The sequence below is a fragment of the Tursiops truncatus genome, chromosome 7 (assembly GCF_011762595.2).
Source record: "Tursiops truncatus isolate mTurTru1 chromosome 7, mTurTru1.mat.Y, whole genome shotgun sequence".
Taxonomy (NCBI): domain Eukaryota; kingdom Metazoa; phylum Chordata; class Mammalia; order Artiodactyla; family Delphinidae; genus Tursiops; species Tursiops truncatus.
Genome location: NC_047040.1, coordinates 60,461,650 through 60,484,041, shown reverse-complemented (window position 1 = coordinate 60,484,041; position 22,392 = coordinate 60,461,650). Strand labels below are relative to the sequence as shown.

General features: G+C 38.5%; 1 protein-coding gene across 2 annotated transcripts in view; it reads right to left on the bottom strand.

The window, feature by feature from the left end:
* The window catches only part of SLC25A12 (solute carrier family 25 member 12), a 173,946-nt gene that overhangs the window by 72,674 nt on the left and 78,880 nt on the right, over positions 1-22,392 (bottom strand). Inside the window, exons 1-2 of one of the 2 annotated variants that reach the window (XM_004319548.4) lie at positions 18,428-18,527; positions 17,426-17,479 (exon numbers count right to left, since the gene is read on the bottom strand). In XM_004319548.4, the coding sequence (XP_004319596.1) occupies positions 17,426-17,479; positions 18,428-18,439 (66 nt within the window). In that variant the 5' untranslated portion in view covers positions 18,440-18,527. Of the gene's footprint in view, positions 1-17,425; positions 17,480-18,427; positions 18,528-22,392 lie in introns of those variants that run through there. The other variant, XM_073807572.1, reaches the window with a different exon arrangement.

Sequence of the window (22,392 nt, the reverse complement as noted above, 5' to 3'; positions counted from 1 at the left end):
TGCATACTTTAAAATGGTAAATTTTATGTAATGACTTTTATGTCAATCAAATATATGTGTAGATATATATGAAAAAATATGAGAAAGACGAAGAAAGGTGAAAGGGCAGCCAAGTGAGCAAGATGGAAAGTGAGAAGATAACATCTGGAGACTTCCTGCCTGCAAGAATGGGGGGGGGGGGGATGGGGACACAACCTGCAAACCTTGAATGACAACAGCATAGCAAACAAGACCTGCCACCATAGGTACTCATACTAAGTTCCAGGAGCGAGAAAAAACAAAAACATTCTGCCTTTTACGTCAATAATTTTAGAGAATAAAATAATAATAATACCTGCCTATCATATAAATGCCTCTTTATACATTCAGGGTTTTATGTACTATGGTGTGACCAAACATGACCAACCAAAGTCTTCATCTTTGGGTTGCAGTTGATCAATTTAGCTACTTCGGTCAACTATCAAAGTAGTAACATCAGAAAAGTTGTCAGAATTGAGGAATACAAGGCCCACTAGTGCCAAGCACAATAAATTCAAACAAACAAAACAAAAACCCACACCAGAGCCTGGCCCATCATCTTAAAATTGCAGGACATCAGGATAAAGAGAAAATCTTAAAAGTTTTCAGAGAGAAAAAATAGGTCATATATAAAGAATTATGAATCATGGGCCTCAATGTTTCCCAACAGAAACAGTAGAAGCTTGAAGACATTGCAGTAAGGCACTGAAAATTCTAAGAGAAATGATTTCTCACCTAGAGTTCTAAACTGAGTCAAACTTTCAACCAATTGTAAGAGTAGGTTAAAAGTACTTTGAGATATCCAGGTTCTCAAGATTTTTTTTCTCCCTTTATGTACCCTTTCTCAGGAAGCTATGATAATTCGCTCCATCAATAAGTGAGCATGGGGGTTCCCTGGTGGCGCAGTGGTTGAGAGTCCGCCTGCCAATGCAGGGGACACGGGTTCGTGCCCCGGTCTGGGAAGATGCCACATACCGCGGAGCGGCTGGGCCCGTGAGCCATGGCCACTGAGCCTGCGCGTCCGGAGCCTGTGCTCCGCAACGGGAGAGGCCACAGCAGTGAGAGGCCCGCGTACCGCAAAAAAAAAAAAAAAAAAAAAGAGAGCATGGACCAAGTAAGAGAAAGACAGGGGATCCAGGAAACAGATAATCAAATCCAGTAAAGTGGCCAAGGGAAATCCCAGTACAACATTTGTGCTGCAGGTCTCTGGAGTGCCATTCCTGGCTGGAGCAGACAGAGGGCTCCAAGAGGGCAAGCCACTAGGGAAACTGTAATGTCAGCGTATCCAAGGCATTTGGTACGTGGAAAATAACATAGGGAGGAGCTTAAATCTTTATGCAAATGCCCTCCTCTCAATGAGACCTACTCTTCATCAGCCTATTTCGCATCACCACTCATGCCTATATCATATTCCCAATTCCTCCAGGGTGCTCTGCTTTTTTTCCCCCTGGCACCTATCACCTTCTAACATACTATATATTTTACTTCTTTATTATGTTTACTGTATCTCTCAACTAGAATGTAAATAACACAAAAGAAGGAATTTTTGTCTAGTTTGTTCCCTGATGTATCCCCAAGCACCAAGAATAATACCTGGCACATGGAGGGCACTCTAAACATTTGTTAATGAATTAGTACTAGGTACACAAATCACTAAGTAAATGAAAAGTTAGGTAATTTTTAACTCTATAAAAACATTAAATTATGAATAAGTACTTCTTTTGTATAAAAATAGAAAATATTATAATACATGACTTGGCTGAAAATAAACAGAACTTAGTCATAATAATGTAGATACCAAACATTAATAACAATTACAAATATGCTCATAAGAATGGAGGGAGAAGAATGCGGGAGGAAGTAGTATAAAGAAGCTAAGTCCTCATCTGCTATAAAAGAAAGTCAATAGTGTCTAGAAACAGCAGTATAGAAATATGAAGGGAAATATCAAAATGAATAGCTAGAAAAGTTACAAGAGCTTGCTTCTAGGAAACAAGATGAGGATGAGAAGGATAAGAGCAAAGGACGGTTGGTCTGCTTTTTGGTTAAGCATTTCAAATGTCCTCATTTGTGAATCTGTCTAAACCAAGCCACTAGCTCTTCCAATAAGGAGAGAGTTAAAGTTTTAAATATTTCCTTGGTTGTACTCTGAAAAATACCATAGAGGCTATCACAACAAATGCTCTATCAGCCTGCACAAGAAGCAGCCCAAAGGTGGACACATTTTTACTAGCTGGTACTACCAAAAGCACTTAACTAATATCACCCCAAAAAAAGTCATGTTCTCTCTACATGCTATAAAAGTCATTCCTGAAAGGGTCCTGGGTTTATATCCTGGCTCTACCACTAACTCGCTGTGAGTCCTTCAACGATGCCATTCTCCTCCCAAGCCTCTAGATAAAACACGCATCTATAAAATGAAAACTAAATAATCTTTGAATTTTAAAACAATACACATGCAAATACAGGATAAAGAAAAAATAAACCGAATGGCATTGATAGTGATAGTGAGTGGATTCTACTAATTCTAATCAACTGCTTCTTCTCCTCCTTGAAGTTCTTCAATGTATAGCATAACATTGTTATGCTATACATTGACATGTATACCTTGACATGTTTACCAAGATACGAAAACCACCAGAGTTAAGGACAGGCAGGAGTGGGGAAAGGCACAATGTCAGGGAGACTACTGCAACTGGAAAGAGGGATCAATACAAGGAAGTATAAAAATAGTATTTTAAGAGACTGACAAGTCAACAACTAACTAGAATAAGTGCCAAAGGTATGAGAAACATACACTGGGAACCAAAAAGAATGATTCATTTTGCGGATAGGTGGGAAGGGATTGATGGGAAGGAAAAGAAAATAATGTTTAGAATAGGCCTTGAGAGTAAAACTTAATTTCAACTGCAAATGGAGAGAAGTATTTCAGGCTTAAAAAAAAGCAAACAAATACAGAAATTTAAAACATATATTTATTTCTTTTTGGGGGGAGGAGGAGTTAGTTGGAGAAAGAAATGGTAACAAAGAGAGGGTATACAAAGATATGTAGAAGAAAGTGAAGCTGAAAGGCAGTTTGAGACCAGATAGTGGAAGACTTGGAATGCTAAACTGAATAGTCTGTACTTTATCCTGGCCATGGGAAGCCACTGAAAATTTTACGACAGGAGAGAGACATGATCTGACCTGTGCCCTCTCTGGAGGCAAAGTAAAAGGTGGACTGGAGAAGAGAGAAACTGACTGGGGGCAGGGAGACCAAGCAGTGGCTACTGCAACGATCCAGGTAAAAGAGATTGAGGCCTGAACCAAGGCAATGGGAGTGAAAATGCAAAACAATGGGGACTTTCACCCACTGCTAGCAGCTTTTTCTTTTATTTATGATTTTAATGCTGTCAACTCATACCATTCAAAATTCAAAACGATATACAGTGAAAAGTCTTCCTCCCACCTCTGTCCCCAGTCACTCAATTCCTCACTCCAAGGGCAATCAATTTCTTGCATATGCTTCCAGAGATGTTCTGTGCATAAACAAGTAAATTTTATATATAGGATATATATATATATATATATGCCAATATATATACATACAAATATGTACGTATGAATATTCTTATCCATTTCTTTTTTACACAAATGATAACATACTGTTTACATTGTTCTATACACCTTGCTTTTTCAAATTCAGGCCTTTTAAAAAGTGATTTAGGGCTTCCCTGGTGGCACAGTGGTTAAGAATCTGCCTGCCAATGCAGGGGGACATGGGTTCGAGCCCTGGCTCAGGAAGATCCCACATGCTGCGGAGCAACTAAGCCCGTGTGCCACAACTACTAAGCTTGCGCTCTAGAGCCTGCGAGCCACAACTACTGAGCCCATGTGCCACAACTACTGAAGCCTGTGCGCCTAGAGCCCATGCTCCACAACAAGAGAAGCCACGACAATGAGAAGCCCGCGCACCGCAACCAAGAGTAGTCCCTGCTCACCGCAGCTAGAGAAAGCCTGTGTGCAGCAGCAAAGACCCAACACAGCCATAAATAAATAAATAAATAAATTTTTAAAAAGTGATTTAGCAACATATATATACATACACACAAATATACATACATGTCATATATAAAGAACCATAGAAATGCTCATATTCTCTGACAAAGAATCCTGGGCCAACTTTTATGAGAAATTTAAAAGAATTAAGAACTAAATATAAAATAAGAAAATACAAGAGATGGGTTATGGTGATCTTTGTTCTCTCACTTCACAATTTGAGTGTTGCTTTCTTTAATTAGCAGATGTCAATTTTCAAAAGAAACAATATGAAAACATTTCAGAGTATTTACAAAATACAGCAACTAATTGTTCATTTCTTTTGTCACGGAGGTGTCTAATATCTAATACTAATACCTAAATTTGATTGCCAGGACTATCACCACTATATACACAGAACACAAACACACACACACACACACACACACACACACACACAGAATGTATACTGCACTTACTGAATCACCAGGATTTCACAACATTCTTGACTTTAAAACTACCAGGAAATAGAGCAGCCTTAGCACAAATCACCAAGGACACAGTGGCCAACAAGGAAAACAAATGCTTTTGTTGACATGTACTTGGAACAGGCTTTGCCAGTATCTTAGGTTATAAATGATGCCAGAGAATCACTTACCCTGAGGTATTTTGCTAGTGTTTTCCCCAACTCTCCTAGTCTATTTTAACTTGATTTTAACTGAAAGATAAAGTGCATAGCTCAGAGGAAAAAAACACAAGTCTTCTCACCTACAAGGAGTCAGTACTTGACTTCTGCAGGAGACAGTTAACTAATTAACTCATTAAATTAGAGACAATTACTTGGCAATGTCAGTGAGCCTGCTGCCTGAACAGACAAAACAGAAGAGGGAATTTAGAACTGAAACTAGAAATCTACTCACAGTCAGTCAAGAGACTAAAACATTTTAGGTATTATGTTAACAAAGAAAAGCAGGTACCTCAAAAACAGGTGATACGTTTAAACCGAAAAGTATTTTTTAAAAGAAGACTGACCTGTTTATTTTAAATAACTTCATTGCTTTCAACACTTATTTTAATTGACTGGATAATAATGTTTAAACAGACCAAAAAAAAAAAAAAAAGAAACATGGCCTAAAGTAACACATACAGCTAGAAATAGGAAAAGGTTAAGTGGCCTTATTGAGACCTTCTCTTTCTGCTAACCAAAATGACTTGCATGTTTACACTAAAAACGATAAAAAGCAATTTAAAAAAAGTTTTGGATCTCCTAGACTAACACTTATGCTAAAATTTTAATATATTAAAGTAATTTAGTAGTTTCACAATATCATTTCTTTTTTTTTTAAGTTTTTATAAAATTAATTAATTTATTTATTTTTGGCTGTGTTGGGTCTTCATTGCTGCAGGCAGGCTTTCTCTAGTTGCGGTGCATGGGCTTCTCACTGAGGTAGCTTCTCTTGTTGCAGAGCACGGGCTCTAGGTGCACAGGCTTCAGTAGTTGTGGTGCGTGGGCTCAGCAGTTGTGGCTCACTGGCTTAGTTGCTCCGTGGCATGTGGGATCCTCCCAGACCAAGGATTGAACCCATGTCCCCTTCATTGGCAGGCGGATTCTTAACCACTGTGCCACCAGGGAAGTCCCACGATATCATTCGTATTTTGTTCCTATCATTTCAAAGACTGAACTAAAATGACTTTAAATGAAATTAACCAAATATTATATCCATACTCCAAATAACTTTAGAGTTAATCATTTGCCATTTCAAATATGTTTCTTAAGCAGTCATAAATCCCTCTTGGGCAAGAAGTCAAGGACACATGAAAGACACAGACAAGAAGTAGCTGACAGTATCTGAATAAAAATAGGTAGTCTGTTCTCTCGATTAAACTTTTTCCTAACCTAACGCAAGTATTTTAATGTAAAAGTGCACATAGCTTTGACATTTCCAGAAATATTTGAATTTACTTTGAGTATAGTTCATATGTGTTTGAAAAAGCCTTGACATTCTGAAGCTTGAGAAAGAAAATGGATCTTAATGAAAAATTAGAATCTTTATACATTTATTCAAAATTATTGCTGATAAAAGACAGTAGGGTTTCATATACAGATTTATGTTGTACTTGCACTGAACTACCTCTAGCACCAAGTGATAAGATCATGTTATCTAGAAATGTTTTGCCTATCAAGCCTACAGATCAACACATCAAGACCTCACTTGACTGTAGTAAATTGGATAACAGTAACTCCTTTGCAATTTACCAAATTTAACCTTAAGTAACCTTTAGAATGTATGCAACCTACATCACAGGTCAACTATAAAGTAGACTTTACCTAGAGTCTATACACAACCCTAAATTTCCATTGAGTAAGGAAAAAAAAAAGTTAACTTAAAATTCAATGACATGAATGAGTAAACCCAAATAGTCTAAATGATATTAAATTACCTGTTTAAATGGTTTAAGTTCAAAAACAGATTTTATTTGATGTTCGATATTTCTAAAAGATTTTCCAGAGATTATAAAGGAAAATTCTGACAGGCTGTGACTAGAAAGTTGGTTACTTTTAAAGAAATTATACAGTGTGTCAAGATAAAGAATTTTCTTTTTTCAGTAATACCAAAACAAGGTAATATATCTAGAAGCACTACTTATTAAGCCGAAAATCTGCTTAAATCAAATCTTTCAGGTTACTTTGTTTTCACTTTTAAAACATTTATCAAGCACCAACTTTGTGCTGGGCATTAGGCCTGGTGCTAGGGATGTAGAGATCAAAAAAACTTAGTTCCAGCCCTCAAGCTGCTCAGAGAGGATGGCATGATGGACACTGAAACTAAGGTCAGAAAACAGGGACTAAGCCTGGCTCGTTAACTAATAGAGATTTCTTGAGCAAACACATAGCTTCTCAGAGTCTCTTTAACAAGAAGTTACAGAAAGATAGATATTTTTGTAAGGGAGAAAATGAGATCTTGAACACCAAAGTACTTGGAAATTGTAAAGCTAATGCATATTGACATACTTATTCTAAAATGCTTAGAAGACACAGAAAAGCAGAGGATCCCAGTTTCCCTCTTGCGTATTGAATTTTTCAGCTTCTGCTCGAACATGGAGGAGTTACTCTTCTAACTCCTCACCTTTATCCAAACCAAGGTTTCTTTGGGGTTGACTTCCACTATTCTTGGGTTTACCAGAAAATCAGTGCTGACTGGTCTAGGCAGCTTCATCTCTGCTCAGCCAACATGTGGCTGTAATCTGAGTCAAAACACACTGTTCCTCCATGACTTTGCTCCAATTAAGATACACTGACATTTTCAGATCTTAACATCCTTGCAATTTCAGTAATTCTCAAACGACAACGTCACAAAGTTCAGTAACTACAAATATCACGTAGAGCATTTCCCATATAGAAAAATGAATTACATGAACAGTGGAGGAGAAAGACAGGTACCAAGGCAAGAGCTGAGCATATGAAGCTAATCCTCTTGCTGTCCTTCACTATCATTACTGCTCTTACTCCTAATGGAAGCCAAATTTAGTCAGGAATGCATGCCCTTTCACTACACACTCTATGCAACAAGCAAAGACCGCAACAGATCCAACAACACAAACCCTGTTACAATAGTACAATGTGGAATTCATCTATCATAAATAATATTTTAATGAGAAAAAATAATTTTTTAACACATATGGTCACATAAATTTTAACAACTCTATTGAGCCACATTAATTTTTTTAAACAGAGATTTTAATTAGTGACACAAAATTTTTCTGATATTTACTAAAATCTACAAATGCATTTGGAAAAGGCAGTTTTATACATCTAATTAGCACTTTCAGTTGCATATTTCACGTATACTAGAAACAAAACCTTCTATTTAATTTTGCAAAGAAAATTCTCCAGAAGTCTTCCTTTCTCACTCTGATTGCTTCATGAAATACTATTCTCTTTTTGCTTTAATATATGTATTTTTTACTGTCCATTACAGCAAGTCCTACTGTCAGCTACTAAACAATGCAATTTCTAATAGAATGAGGAGGTGTAAGACTCTCGTTAATCACTGAAATCAACTAAAGCTACCATAATAAACTAAGTCTATCAAAACAACCCCTAAAAATGGCCAAAAACCTTGTAAATAAAATAATGACCCCAGACAAGTCAATAACTGGAACTAGAATGCTTCTCAGGGCAGATTAAGTTGAATAATTAATTTGCATTGTTTTTAAAATAAATACTTCAATCTCTTGGTCTAAGTAACCGTGGGAACATACAAGGAGCGTACACACTTATAAGCCGGGGCAAATCACGTTTGACAATCAAGGTGCAGCTCCTAGGAGTACAGAATGCTTTACTGTTGGTAAGCCTTGATTAAATAGCAAGATTTCTGCCATGGAGAAAGAAGGCCCTTTATCCTGGTAGGGAGCAAAGACAGATCAACAAAATGCAATGTAGGAACCTGGCTTGGGTCCTGATTTTAAAAAAGCAACTTTAAAAAAAATCAAACAAGGGACTTCCCTGGCGGCGCAGTGGTTAAGAATCCACCTGCCAATGCAGGGGACACGGGTTCGAGCCCTGGTCCGGGAAGATCCCACATGCTGTGGAGCAACTAAGCCCGTGTGCCACAAATACTGAGCTTGTGCTCTAGAGCCTGAGAGCCACAACTACTGAAGCCTGTGTGCCACAACTACTGAAGCCCGCTCACCTAGAGCCTGTGCTCTGCAAGAAGAGAAGCCACCGCAATGAGAAGCCCACGCACTGCAACGAAGAGCAGCCTCCGCTCGCCACAACTAGAGAAACCCCACGTGGCAGCAACGAAGACCCAATGCAGCCAAAAATAAAAATTAAAAAAAAAAAGTTACCTTAAAAAAAAAATGAAACAAGCATGGAAATTTCAACGTGAATGGAAATCCATGTGGTTAAGGAAAAATTTTAGGTGTGACAACGTATTGTGGTTTGGTTGGCTTTTCAGAGTCATCATCTTTTAGAGACAGACACTAAAGTATTTATGCATGCAGTGATAGGATGTCTGGAAATTGCTTCAGAATAATCCAGTGCAGCTGCAATATAGATGAAGCAAAATTAGCTATGATAGTTGGTGAAGATCAGTGATGGGTACATAGCAATTCATTATGCTACCTTCTTTAAATTCATATATGTTTTAAATTTTCCATAATAAAAAAGGCTTTTTAAAAGGTTACAAAAAAACGAGATGATTCTACACTTACTACCATACCTGTATTGCCCTACAATATTAAGTAAAAAAGGCATGTTGTATTAACATACATAAAGCAAGTCTCTTCCATTTACCATACAACCTTGAAGAGGTTGCTTAACTGTTCTGGGGCTCAGTTTTCTCATCTATAAAATGGGAATATTAACGGCACCTACCTTATAGAGTTGTTCTGAGGATTACATATGATTTGTATAAAACACTTAAAACATTGCCTAAGACATAATAGTAAGCAAACAATAGCACAGTCCTAGAAGCCCAATACTGGCCATGGCACTGGTTTCAGTGAACGATGTTTCAGAAATTTCAGCAGCACTAAGTAAAAGAGAGCTGGACAGAACAGGGAGATGATGATTTTTTAAAAATTACACACATAAAGAATGAATTACAAGTCTCTCTTTCACATCTGTGTCTTGGTATTTCTTGGTTGGACTATTTTTCCTTCTCTGATTCAGAAAGAACAACTGAAGGTTCAAAAGAAAACTCTACATATATCTTCCACAGTCTCCCAGTCTTAAGACCATGGCTCTACCCCTTCTCAGAACCTACAGACTTGTGAGAAATTACCTCTTACGGTGGTATTTCTGAATGTGGGGATTTGTGAAGATCTTCAGACTTATATCTCAAGAATGTGAGTAGGACTTCCCTGGCGGTGCAGTGGTTAAGAATCCGCCTGCCAATGCAGGGGACATGGGTTCGAGCCCTGGTCCGGGAATCCCACAGGCCGTGGAGGAACTAAGCCTGTGCGCTACAACTACTGAAGCCGGCGCACCTAGAGCACGTGCTCCGCAACAAAAAAAAAGCCACCGCAATGAAAAGCCTGCGCACCACAACGAAGACCCAACACATCCAAAAAAAAAAAAAAAAAAAGAATGTGAGTAATTAACTGATTAAATGTACATAATCATAAACACTTACTAGCATCTTAGTCACTTTATAGGTCCAGCACAGTTACCTGGGGAACACAAGGGACTGAGATCCTTTTCAGGAAAGAAAGTCCTCACCTCAGAAGAAAAGGAAGGGGACAAAGAACTAAGCTTTACTAGATTCTCCATGTGTCAGGCACTATTTACACATTACCTTATTTATCTTCATAACATCCCTACATGCTAGATATGGTTACTCTTTCTTAGACAGATGAGGAAACAGACTCCAAAAGTAATGTAAACACCTAAGGTCATATAGCAAAAAGGGATCAAATAAGGATTCAAGTTCTGGTTAGATTACAAAGCCCATGTAGGTTCCAGCTAAACTCTGTGGCCTCCTGGATGAAAAGGAGTCAACCAAGGCCCAGCTCAAGATATTCTAAGAGTGCTGTGGACAGGAGGAAATTAAACTGAAAGAATCACAGTCTACTCAAGGCAGTCATCCACGAGAAGGTACAGAAATGTATGAGAAAGCTTACATTTCAATATGATCTATCTAAATACAATGTATTTAAAATATAAATTGAATCATTCCACTTCCAAGGTGAAGGACCTTCAGCGGTTTCCATGACACTCTTTATAAGAAGAATCCAAACTCTTCTTCATGGCCTACAAACAAGGCCCTGCTTGGTGTGGCTCCTTCAGCCTCATCTCTTACTGGCCATGCACCCCCTCACTCACTGATGCTTCAGGCACACTGGCCTCATTTTTGTTTGTTGAACATACCAAACGCTATCACCATCTAGGCCCTTGCACTTGCGGAACTCTCTATACCTACCTTTCAGTTCTCAGCCCTAATATCACTTCCTCAGGGGCCTTCACTAGCCACCATCTTGAAAAACAATCACCTTTTCCATCATTCCATTTATTGGACTTGTCACAATCTGTAGTTGGTTTTGGTTTGTTTATTTGTTTCTCAGTGTGTGGTCTTTGTTATTGTCTGTCTCACCCCTACCTAGAATGTGAAGTCCTACCTTCACTAAACTCCTCTATCTTATCTACAAAGGTAGAACCACACATATGACTGGCCTATCACACAGAAGACAATTAAAAATGTATTGATTGGTAGTAGAACATAGATGGCATTTAATAACACATTTTTTCATCTTTTCAATTATTTTTTAATCTGTCTAGCTGATTCAAGGATAAAGTCTTCACTATGTTGCTAGTATGCCCTTAATGCCTAACACTTTTTTATTAATAAGAACTCTACATAGTTTACGGCAAATACTTTATAAACTAAAGATAAATGTTATCATCTTCAATTCCTATAGTCTGAAAAACTGGTGAAAACCTGTTATTCAGTGTGGCTAAGAAAACTATAGATCTCCTTCTGTGTGTCTCTTACTGGGTTCTACAACCCAATTTACACTGCAAAGTCCTTTTTTAACTTCAGGTTCTGAATTACTAAGTTCTTACTTTTTAAATTATTCACTTGCTCAAAATTTAATACATATACATTGAAATTTTGTTTTTATTTCCCCCGAATTCTTTCCCCAACCAAGTTAACATTATCTATCCTTCCATACCTTTCTTAATGTCCATTAAATTATATCAAACATATATGTTTAAATATACATACAACATATATGAAGTAATGTTTAGAAAAGTAGAATCATTCTACATAAACTTTTTTACATCTTTCTTTCCTCATTTATAGTACACTGAAAATCCCTCTAAATCAGCTGGAATAAGCCTGACTCATTCTTTCTCGTGTCTGCATAATTTTCCATGTTATGGTTATTTCATAATTTTTCTACTGCTTCCCTTTGATAGCATTTATTTTGTCCCCCCCTTTTTTTCTATTTTTTGAGGGACAATTGAGTGCTGCCACTAACAACCTTGTACATATATATTCTTATGAGTATTTTTATTTCTCTGGGATAAATATCCCAAAAGTAGGACTGCTTGTTTAAGTGGTATCTTTTTATTTTAAACCATTGCCAACTGCTTTGCAAAGAGTCTTTGTTTCCACAAATGCAGTATGAGAGCACCTTTCTTCTCCACATTTGGCCTCAGTAGGTGTTATCATCTTTCAATACTTGATAATCTTATTAGAACTGTAATATTGTGGTACACATTCTACACTTTGGAAAACATAGTCCTAACTCATATTTCAACAAAATAGAAAAGTCTCCTGCTAAAAGCCCTGCTTAATTCCCTTCTCAGCCACAGGTTACTGCCAAAAGTAAATAAATACGTAATATGTAAACAAATATTTATTGAATAAAGCACATTTCTTTCAATCAAAAATTTATATGTTATCATAAAAACCCTAAGGAAGAATCACTCTTTGCTTTACATTAGCAGCAGCATCTTCTATACCTACTTTCTAATGTAAAATAAACAAGATAGAAAAAAATGCATTTTCATAATTTTATATGGGATATGATCTTCACTGTTACATTGGTGATAATGAAAAAAAGAACAGGATCAAAATAATATTTGGTTTCTACATTGCCATACATTTTTGGTCTAGCATATATAACGGTACAGTCTCAACATGTATTGCTTTTATCACAGAATACATTGGTAAATGAACAACAGAAAATCTATCAACTAAAAAAAAGACAGAGGGCTTCCCTGGTGGTGCAGTAGTTAAGAATCTGCCTGCCAATGCAGGGGACACGGGTTCGAGCCCTGGTCCGGGAAGATCCCATGTGCTGCGGAGCATGCCTGTGTGCCACAACTACTGAGCCTGCGCTCTAGAGCCCACAAGCCACAACTACTGAGCCCACGTGCCACAACTACTGAGACCGCACACCTAGAGCCCGTGCTTGCAACAAGAGAAGCCACCGCGATGAGAAGCCCGCGCAACAAAACGAAGAGTAGCCCCTGCTCGCCACAACTAGAGAAAGCCTGTGCACAGCAACGAAGATCGAACGCAGCCAAAAGTAAATAAAATAAAATAAATAAATCTATAAAAAAAAAAAAGACAGAGATCTTGAAAAATCATTCACTTAAAACAGTTTTTTGTTTTGTTCTGGTTTGGTTTTTTCGGCCCCACTGTGCAGCTTGCGGGATCTTAGTTCCCAACCAGGGATTGAACCAGGGGCCACAGCAGTGAAAGCGCCAAGTCCTAACCACTGGACAGCCAGGGAAGTCCCTTAAAACAGTTTTTTGATAAACCTACTTTGCCACAAAGCACAGACCAAACCAGATTAACTCTTCATTTTGAAATTCGTCAGGCTTATAACAAACAGCCTGTGACATTCCTGTTGTCCTCACCTCACCTCCCTCTTCATCGTTTCTATTGTCTCCTTTTGCTACTGTATACCTCTGATGTAGCAAATTTGGTTAAATGATAGTGTGTGGGTGAGAGAGGTAAAAGAAGGCATAAATCAAGAAATGACAGTTGTAAGGGTAGCAACAGTAAAATATTAGTTTGACAGATGGTTGTAAAATTATAGCAGTCTAACACATAAGAATTCATAGCTTTGCTCCAATTTTATGAACTTGGGTGACAGGAAAAAGCAGAATCTTAGTGAATATTATTGTTCTTTTTTAATTAATAGAAAACATAGCTCATCAAAATTTGAGAAACAATGAACACAGACAAAATAAACCTATTTCTCTATACTCAAACCATAATGCTTTACTCTCATGAACTTGCACACATCATTCCATTAAACATAGATACAACAGCACTTTCAAACAGGAATATTTTGCTGTTTACAAAACAAATGATTTTTTGAGCCACACCGACTATTCGTGAATTTAGACAGTTAATGCCACAGATCTAAATTTTACAAAAGAGAGCTTCTAACTGCATTCTAAAATTCAAAATTAAATCTTCTCTTTAAGTAGCTCAAATGACCCTGAACTCAAGTGACCCCCAAATCCTACCAAAACCAAATTATACTAATAACAGAATAATCTAGATTTTAGTCTTTGACTATACCCTTTTTGTGAAACTCTAAACTCCCATGGGATCATTCTCCCTAGTTCCCCTCCTCCTCCTTCCACTTCAATTGAGGATATCACTTATAAATCAGTCCCTTATTCCCTGTCTTGTTTATTTTATAAGTAATCCCCCTAACCCAAGGATTCATCTACCACCTGTACAAATTTGTATCTGACTTTTTTTTTTTTTTTTTTTTGCGCTACGCGGGCCTCTCACTATTGTGGCCTCTCCCATTGTGGAGCACAGGCTCCGGACGCGCAGGCTCAGCGGCCATGGCTCACGGGCCCAGCTGCTCCACGGCATGTGGGATCTTCCTGGACCGGGGCACGAACCCGTGTCCCCTGCATCGGCAGGCGGACTCTCAACCACTGCGCCACCAGGGAAGCCCCTGTATCTGATTTTTACTTACTGGGACACATTTATTTAGCAACCAAACTTCAAACTGCGCCCCCCCCAAATTCCCAAAATAGATGCCTTATAAATTAACATCTATTCTAAAAATGCCAGATTCACTACTCCTTCCTTTACTTTCACATTTAATACCAAATTCAATTGATTCATCCCTTCCAAAGTCCCTGGTATTGTCCTTCCATTCCATTTCCTCAGCCATCAGCCACTCCTGGTCATTATCTCCAACATGAATTATTTCAATAGCCTCTTAACTGATCTCTCTACCTACTTCCAACCTCTCCATACTTTATCCAACATACACAAAGAGCTGCCAGAATTCACCACTTCAGTTTGCCCACTCAGAAACCCACAGTGCCTTCCTACTGTTGCAAATCTAAACTCCTTGGCCAGATGTTCTAGGTAGTCACAGTGTAAAGGTACTGTTTTTCATCACCTAAGTAACTGGATTTTTTTTTCTTTAACTTCTTAAAAAACACAGCTGCTGTTAGACCCTTACATACCTCTAGCTTTCAAAAGTCATCCCATTTCAAGATCCCACAAGTGGCAGAGTATAAGGGTTAAGAAGATGGATTCTATAGTTTGATTTGAATCCAAATCTCTACCACTTATGAGTTAAGTGACATTAACCAGCCAATTAACTTCATCTGTTTAACAGGGACAACAATGCTATCTCCTAAGGTTGTTATGAAAATTAATAAAATACCCTTACCTGAAATATTGTAAATCAACTACATGTCAATTAAGAATTTTTTTAAAGAAAATTAATATAATACCCTTAAAGGACTAGGTCAATACCCAGCATACTACAGAATGATCAGTAAATTATAGCCACTGTCATTATTATCACATGACCACAATTATCTGGACAAACCAACTTGACTGTCATACCAGAGGCTATGCCTTCTTGACTCCCTCTACCAAAAACTGTGGGAGATGGAACCCGTCTCAAAGAGGAGCTTGTCATATGTCCATTACCATTCAAGTCTTGGCTCAATCCTCCCCTGTAATTATTCAATATACTAAACTAAATACAAGTGCATACATGGCACACAAATAATCCTCAGTAAATATATGTAGCAACATTAAGTTATAAAGAAATGCATAGTTAGTATGTATTTTTGCCTATTACCTCTAAAATATTTATAAACCATATGTATCTAAAACAAAACTTTCTAAATAATGTTCTACAGCTTCAAGTAACTATAGTTTGAAGTATTTCAGACAGAAATTTTAAAATCTATGTTACTTGCTAACTGCCCTCAAACTGATTCAACTAAAGCTGCTTCAGCTACTTGACGGTAAGTTATCTCCTCTGTCTCTTACCAATAACTCTTGGGTCAGTGCTTTACAGTTAGGGCTGAACATGCAATTATAAATTCCACAAAGTTTCAGTATAAAAAATAAGGGCATCATCAAAATAATGTGTAAAAAGATAAGATTTAAAAGTTTTCAAAAAGCTAGGCACAGTCCCAGCTCTCTCTGTATTTGCATTCTCCCCTCTCCCCAAAAACCAAATCCATACAGAATCACAGATTTTTTCCATAGGATTTTTAAAGCTGAAAGGACTTCAGTTCACATTCCCTTATGGCCCACTGAGTCCCACATGAGAAGATGAAGCCCAGGAAAGCCAGATAATTAGCTTACAGGTACCACAACCAGATAGAGGCAGGGCTGGCAACTGAACCCAGTGTTCCTAACACCTGGGTCAGTGCTCTGTTCATCACCTCCTGCAGCATTTTCAAATGATTTCTTCCATGCCTACTTAATTTAGAAAATAAAATGAACTATATCCATGAACTCCTCATAAAACAATTGAGTACATGGTGTGGTTAACACTGACATATTTTTGGTTATTTTCAAGAACAACTGTGAGGAATAAAGGTTTTGAACCATAAATAGAGCATTTCTATCACAATTACTTTTGTTCTGGAAATGATGCTTCCCTTCAACAGATTTTATAAAATTTAAGATTCTCAATTTCACTAATTGGTCATCTGTGAAGCGTGCTCCCCAACAATAGCTTAAGCAACTCACATGTCTCAGATAAAAATGTCATCTATTCCAGGCTGATCTGTATATGTTAGAGTCTGTTCCTAATATAGAATCATAGACTTTTGCAGTTGGAAAGAACCTTGGAGATCACCTCTCATTTTACAGAGGAAACTAATACCCAGCAGGGACCTGCCCAAGGTCAAAGTTTCTATATGAGAACCATGTCCAGAATAGAAAGTTCTTAAAAGATTTCAGAGAAAAATACAACATTTGGTAGAACCCCTTAGCTTGTCTCCCTTTATATGTACTTAGGTACAATTTCCTGCACGCAGAACTTTTGAAATTTAAGAAAAGAAAGCAAAACAAAAAAACTAAGCCAATTCTTTAGGCGTCTACAGCAAGTCACTGATCCTAAAAACTTAGCAGAAGTGAAGGTGGATCCTTGCAAGAATCCCAAACAGTAACATTTTGTAACACAACCCCCAATGCCCATGGACATAATATAAATAAACAGAGGGCGAAAACACACAAATTAAGAACAGTTATAATATTCTTACCTCTGTAACAAATTACACAGTTGCTTAGAAGTAGGAAAACTTTATAAGCACACAGCTTTCAAGGAAAAAAGAATTTTAATCATCATACCTATCAATTGCACAAGAGTGTCAATACATTTTGAAATTTTATTTTGGTCACAATGGTTAAGAGAAGATGGAAATCCTTTTTAGTGTTTTTTTTACATGTCTTAAGTCATGTTAAAAAATGTGAGGGAAATCTTTTTATAAAAACGTAATAAGAGACTTATAATCTATATTATCTATTGTCAAGTTCTTAAGAATACATGAAAATAGAACATTCCTGAAAGTTAAGGCCTAAAAAGTACTAGACTTATATCTCCCCCACCAAGAAAAAGCACAGCCCGTAAGCCAATTTACCTGTAGGAATATGTTTCTTAACTCCTGAGGATCACCTCGCTTGGTTGTCTGCACCTGTAAGAAAAAAAAAAGCCAGTTAATGCTTCACTAGAGACCAGGCAATCTCTTGAGATTACAGTTCACAAATGCCAGCAATCAATGCTCTTATCTTTTATAAGGGCATTTAGCTTAAAACAAACCAAAAGCACTAATACTGATAACAACTGTCAAATTGGAGCTCTGTGACCACAGGGTGGAAAGACAGGTGTGAAGAGCCTAAAATATAGCAAATCTACCACATAGATTTCCCCTGGACTGGAAAGGGAAGGCCATGAGGATCAATCCCCTACCTATTCCACATCCACCAGCAACACATTTGGCAACCACCCACCTTCAAATCAAGAGGCCATTAAGGCTAGTAGAGACAACAGGAAAGTTGAAACTCCCAAATTAATCGCATGGCCTACTGGCCTTTCTTCCCGTGGAAAGCAATCCAGAATATAATTATCTCCACGCCCCTCTCTTTCTCCACCCAACCTAAAATCATGAAAACCGCTGCAACGTTTCTAAATACTTTAGCCATCCTGCCACCTGCAGCTCAAATGCCAACCACTGCCCCCTGCTCCAGAGGCCCCCAAATACTCAATTACTCACCCCCTCCCCCACCGCGGTACACAGATGCCTTAGGCATCCCCGGCTATATATGCCACTTCCTCCCACTCCCTTTCTGATGCCCTCCAACCCCTGGCTCACAATTCCATGTACCCAGGGCAGGATACTACGCTTCCTTCACCGACCTGTGGCCCTTACAAGCCCCTCCAACTCAAAATCCCTCCTCCTTCCCCTCCCCCGGCCGGGCATCCTCTCCCTCCAGTCCAAGCCCCGCACGGCTCTCCCTGGAGCCCCAGGACACGCTATCTAACAATCAGGCAAAGAAGTAAATAGGAAGAGGTGAGGGACTGCAGGCACGGTCCCCGGAATGTCTCTTATGAAATAAAGACAGCAGCAGAGAGTTAGAGTCACCTTGACCGCCATGCTGTGCTCAGAAGCCGGGGACGAGCGAGTGAGCGAGCAGGGCCGAGCTGTCAGGGCACGCGCGCGCCGCCTTCCCGGCCGCGCCCGCCCTCCCTCCCGCTCGGTCGCCGGCGTCGCGCGCGCCTCTATGCAAATGAGCCCGGGGCGGGCGGGGCCGGCAGGGGGCTCGGCGTCCCAGCCAGAAAGAGCTGGCCCGCGGGGCGGAGGAGGACGTGCCTCCCGCCGGGGAGACTGGAGGACCAAGCCGTGGGATTCCGGCGTGCCGCTTGATTGCCGGCAGCTGAGCAGCCGCCAGGAAAGCCCCAGGTCTCTTAAGGCCTCTTAGTGGGTGTGGCTTTGGGAGCCGACTTCAGCCAAAGTCGTTTTCTCCTGAGACTCAGAGCAACACTTGGGGCCTAGATTGAGCAAGATTTCGAAGGATCAAAGAACATGTTCCGTTTGAAAGAATAACAGCAAATGAATTGATGACAACTAAAGGGAAATACTGACAATAAAACAGATTGGGAACCACTCACTCTGGGGAAAGCCTAAGTAAACATAACTTGAGAAATAGGTCCTTAAATTGGCATGCGATGAATACGCTTAATATACTTGTGCTTCGTGTACTGTTATAAAGCTTTATTAGTAGACTCCACATTCCTAATCACCCAAATCCTTTGTGCATGAGGTGGGGCACAAATGCCAAAGGGGAAAAAAATCCATTTGACAGGGCTGGCACTGAATCCTGGCTCAACTTGCCTCTACATAAACATTTCCAGCCCTGTCTAAGAAAGGGTAGCTCTACTTTGAACCAAAATAATGTCTCTCAAACTGAGTCTTGCCATTATGACTATATTGAGCCAAATATTGAGTCATTCAACAAATGTTTGCTGGGCATCTATTATATGCCAGATACAGTCCTGCTTATAAAGAATACAAAGATTAATAACATATAGCCCTTACTGTCTAGGCGTTTACAGATGGTCAGTGCTTCCCCACAACCCCAAACCTAAGTGTATTTTTTTTTGTTGGTTGATTGTTTGTGTTTTTAAACCAAGCAAGCTTCCCGTTTAAAAAAAAAGTCTAACAACTCCAAGGTTTAGCTTATCTCATTTAGCGCTATAATCCCTCTCCACCCTCTTTTCCATTTCCAGTGTTGAATCTCACAGGAGGCTTCCCTTTTCTCCAGTCTCACTAATCATAATATTTGTGTTAAGTATCCAAGTTAATATTGTAGAAATAAGGCAAGTGGACTGGCAAATGGAAATTGTTGATAAGGAATGATATATTACTAGTACTCCTAAAGTGAGCTTTTCTGCTGCAGTTGCTTTAACTGTCTGCCACCATCACATCTCTTTCTTCAGTCCGTTCAAAGTTCTTTTAACAATGTAATTGGACATAAGGATTTACAAATTCATATTTTGTTTTGCCAGCACCTTATGTCCCTGATACTCTGCTCTCTTATTTTATGAAGTTTCTCTAAGTAGGAATCTCAAGTTGTTTATTTTATGCTACTTTTCAAGGGAAGGATGTCTGTTTGTAGCCCAAAGTCCCTTAGTTTGAATAAAAGTACTTAAGGGAAAGAAAGACATTTATTTAAAATGAAGGGATTATTTTCTATTGGAACACATTGTTGTTGACCAAATCCATACCGTTGGAGTGAAATTAAGGGACAGACTGGCCACTTGTAGAGAGGAAGACAACACTACATTTAGACAGAACCCACCACAATAATTCATAGGTATAGGCAGGCACCAGGCCACAATAATAGTTTTCTTGAATAAAAAATAGCTGATCTTTGAGCAAGCTCTAGAGTTTCACTGATGCCAATCTAGTTGCAATGGAGATGATAAAATAATTTAAAACTAAGGCTGCCAGCTACCCTAAATAAAGAGAAGTTAGGAGAGCTCAGCTACCCTAAATAAAGGTGAATTTTGGGACTTCCCTGGTGGTCCAGTGATTAAGAATCCACCTTCCAACGCAGCAGATGCGGGTTCAATCCCTGGTCAGGGAACTAAGATCCCACATGCTGCAGGGCAACTAAGCCTGTGCGCCGCAACTACTGAGCCCACGTGCCACGACTAGAGAAGCCCGTGCAACAGAAATAGAGTAGCCCATGTGCCACGCACCGCTACAAAGACCCAGCACAGACAAAAGAAAAAAAAGGTGAATTTTGCTAGGTTTTTCATCTATCCAAATATAACAAACAATAAATTGAACAAAGGTATTAAAAGTGTGTACTGTGGGATGAACTAAGTATGGAAATGAATACAAAAGCCTATGAGTTAGAGCTTCTGCCCTGAAAAACTTTGAAATCTGTCGTTCTGTTATGGTGATTGGCTAATAGTATTGTTAGATGTTAAAACAAACTACAACTTACTTTTTCCTGAATTGTAGATGATCAGAGTTGAGGGAAAACTTATTAGTTAATGGAATAACAAAACACAAACCTGTCAAATAAGATTCACAAAATATTTGGGAAAAGGAAGTAGAAACAATTCAAAACTTTTTATAATTTTTAAAAATAGAATGCCAGTATAGAAATTTATAACTTTCTTTAGACTGCAAATGATATCTGTAAACAAGAAATAATTTTAACACCTTGGCACAACTATAAGTTGAAAACTTGATAACTGAGTCTAAAAAGAATGACATTTCAGAAAGTGAAATTGGAAGTTAAAGGCTAAGAGACTAGCTGCAAAGGTACTGTCATTAATAGTCACTTTTTAGAGTTGGTTTCATAAAATATTTAATATGAAGCTTGACTGAGCTGGAAATTTAAATCTGCTTGTGAAGTCCTTGCCCATGAAAATAATATATTACCCCCAGATGCAAAAACGAAGTATGGGCTTACTAGACAAATCCACAGAAATATGTCTCCAACTCCCAGGCAGCTGACATTGCATTAACTTTGTGGGTGAAAGTTGGAATTATCCTAATGCCTAGCGCCCTAATAAACTAAAATGTAGTTATTAAAACAAGAGGCAATTTCCAATGAGCCTGTTCTGCCACAACTCCTGGCCCTCCTTCTATCTTAAATAACATGTTCTTTCTGTTTATATTCTAGCTCCCTCTGATTATTTTACTGACATGGATACATTTTTGTTCCCATTTCCATATCCCACACAGCTACGACGGATGCCATCTTGCAAGAACTAAATCAAGGTGGTGTACAAACATGTAGTAGAGCATTAGGATATCACTGACTAATTAAACCAGGAGTGGGGCTCCTCCTAGATTAAGGGTACATACACCACCACTATGATGAGGAATAAGCTGGCATTTATGCCATCCCCACATCAAGATGCTCACTTAACATATTTGAAATAAATAGCATAATGAAATAAATGGCACATACACACAAAGATATTTGAACATCTGGAAATTTTAAGTGTAGATTGGTTTGAGCCTACATCTAGAAGTATAAAATGGTTCTTTATATTTTATTGAAATATTGCAAAACCTATAAACTTTATAAGTTGTGCTTTCAACGTTTTCCTTGCTAAGAGTCTATATGGGGAAACGGCAGGGGTAGACTGGGCAGAAGTATGAAGAGTTAAGTGTCCAAGTCTGAGCAAATTATGTTTCAGTTGGTAGGCTGACCTGGAAATCAATAAATCAGAAATTATTATTTCAACCCAAGCCACTTATAGTTAGATACTAGATAAATGACACATTTTAGGACTTCTCTATACTGTACAAGTATTATACTCCCTGTAGGAACATTGGCGCTAATTGAAATAAATTCTCATTTTGGTGGAGAGGGAAGAGTAGCATATCAGAAATCAGATGAAATAGCTGTACTCTTGCAATTGCATCTTCCTAAACTGCTCTTCCTCAGAGTCTGACTCTAAGTCCTATAAATTATGCAATGCAGATAACAGTGATCTTAGTTTGGGACCACAGTCTTCTTTATTCCCTTGTGGAGGCAGTAACAGCCAGTTTTCTTTTCAATAGATTTTGTAAGGAATTCA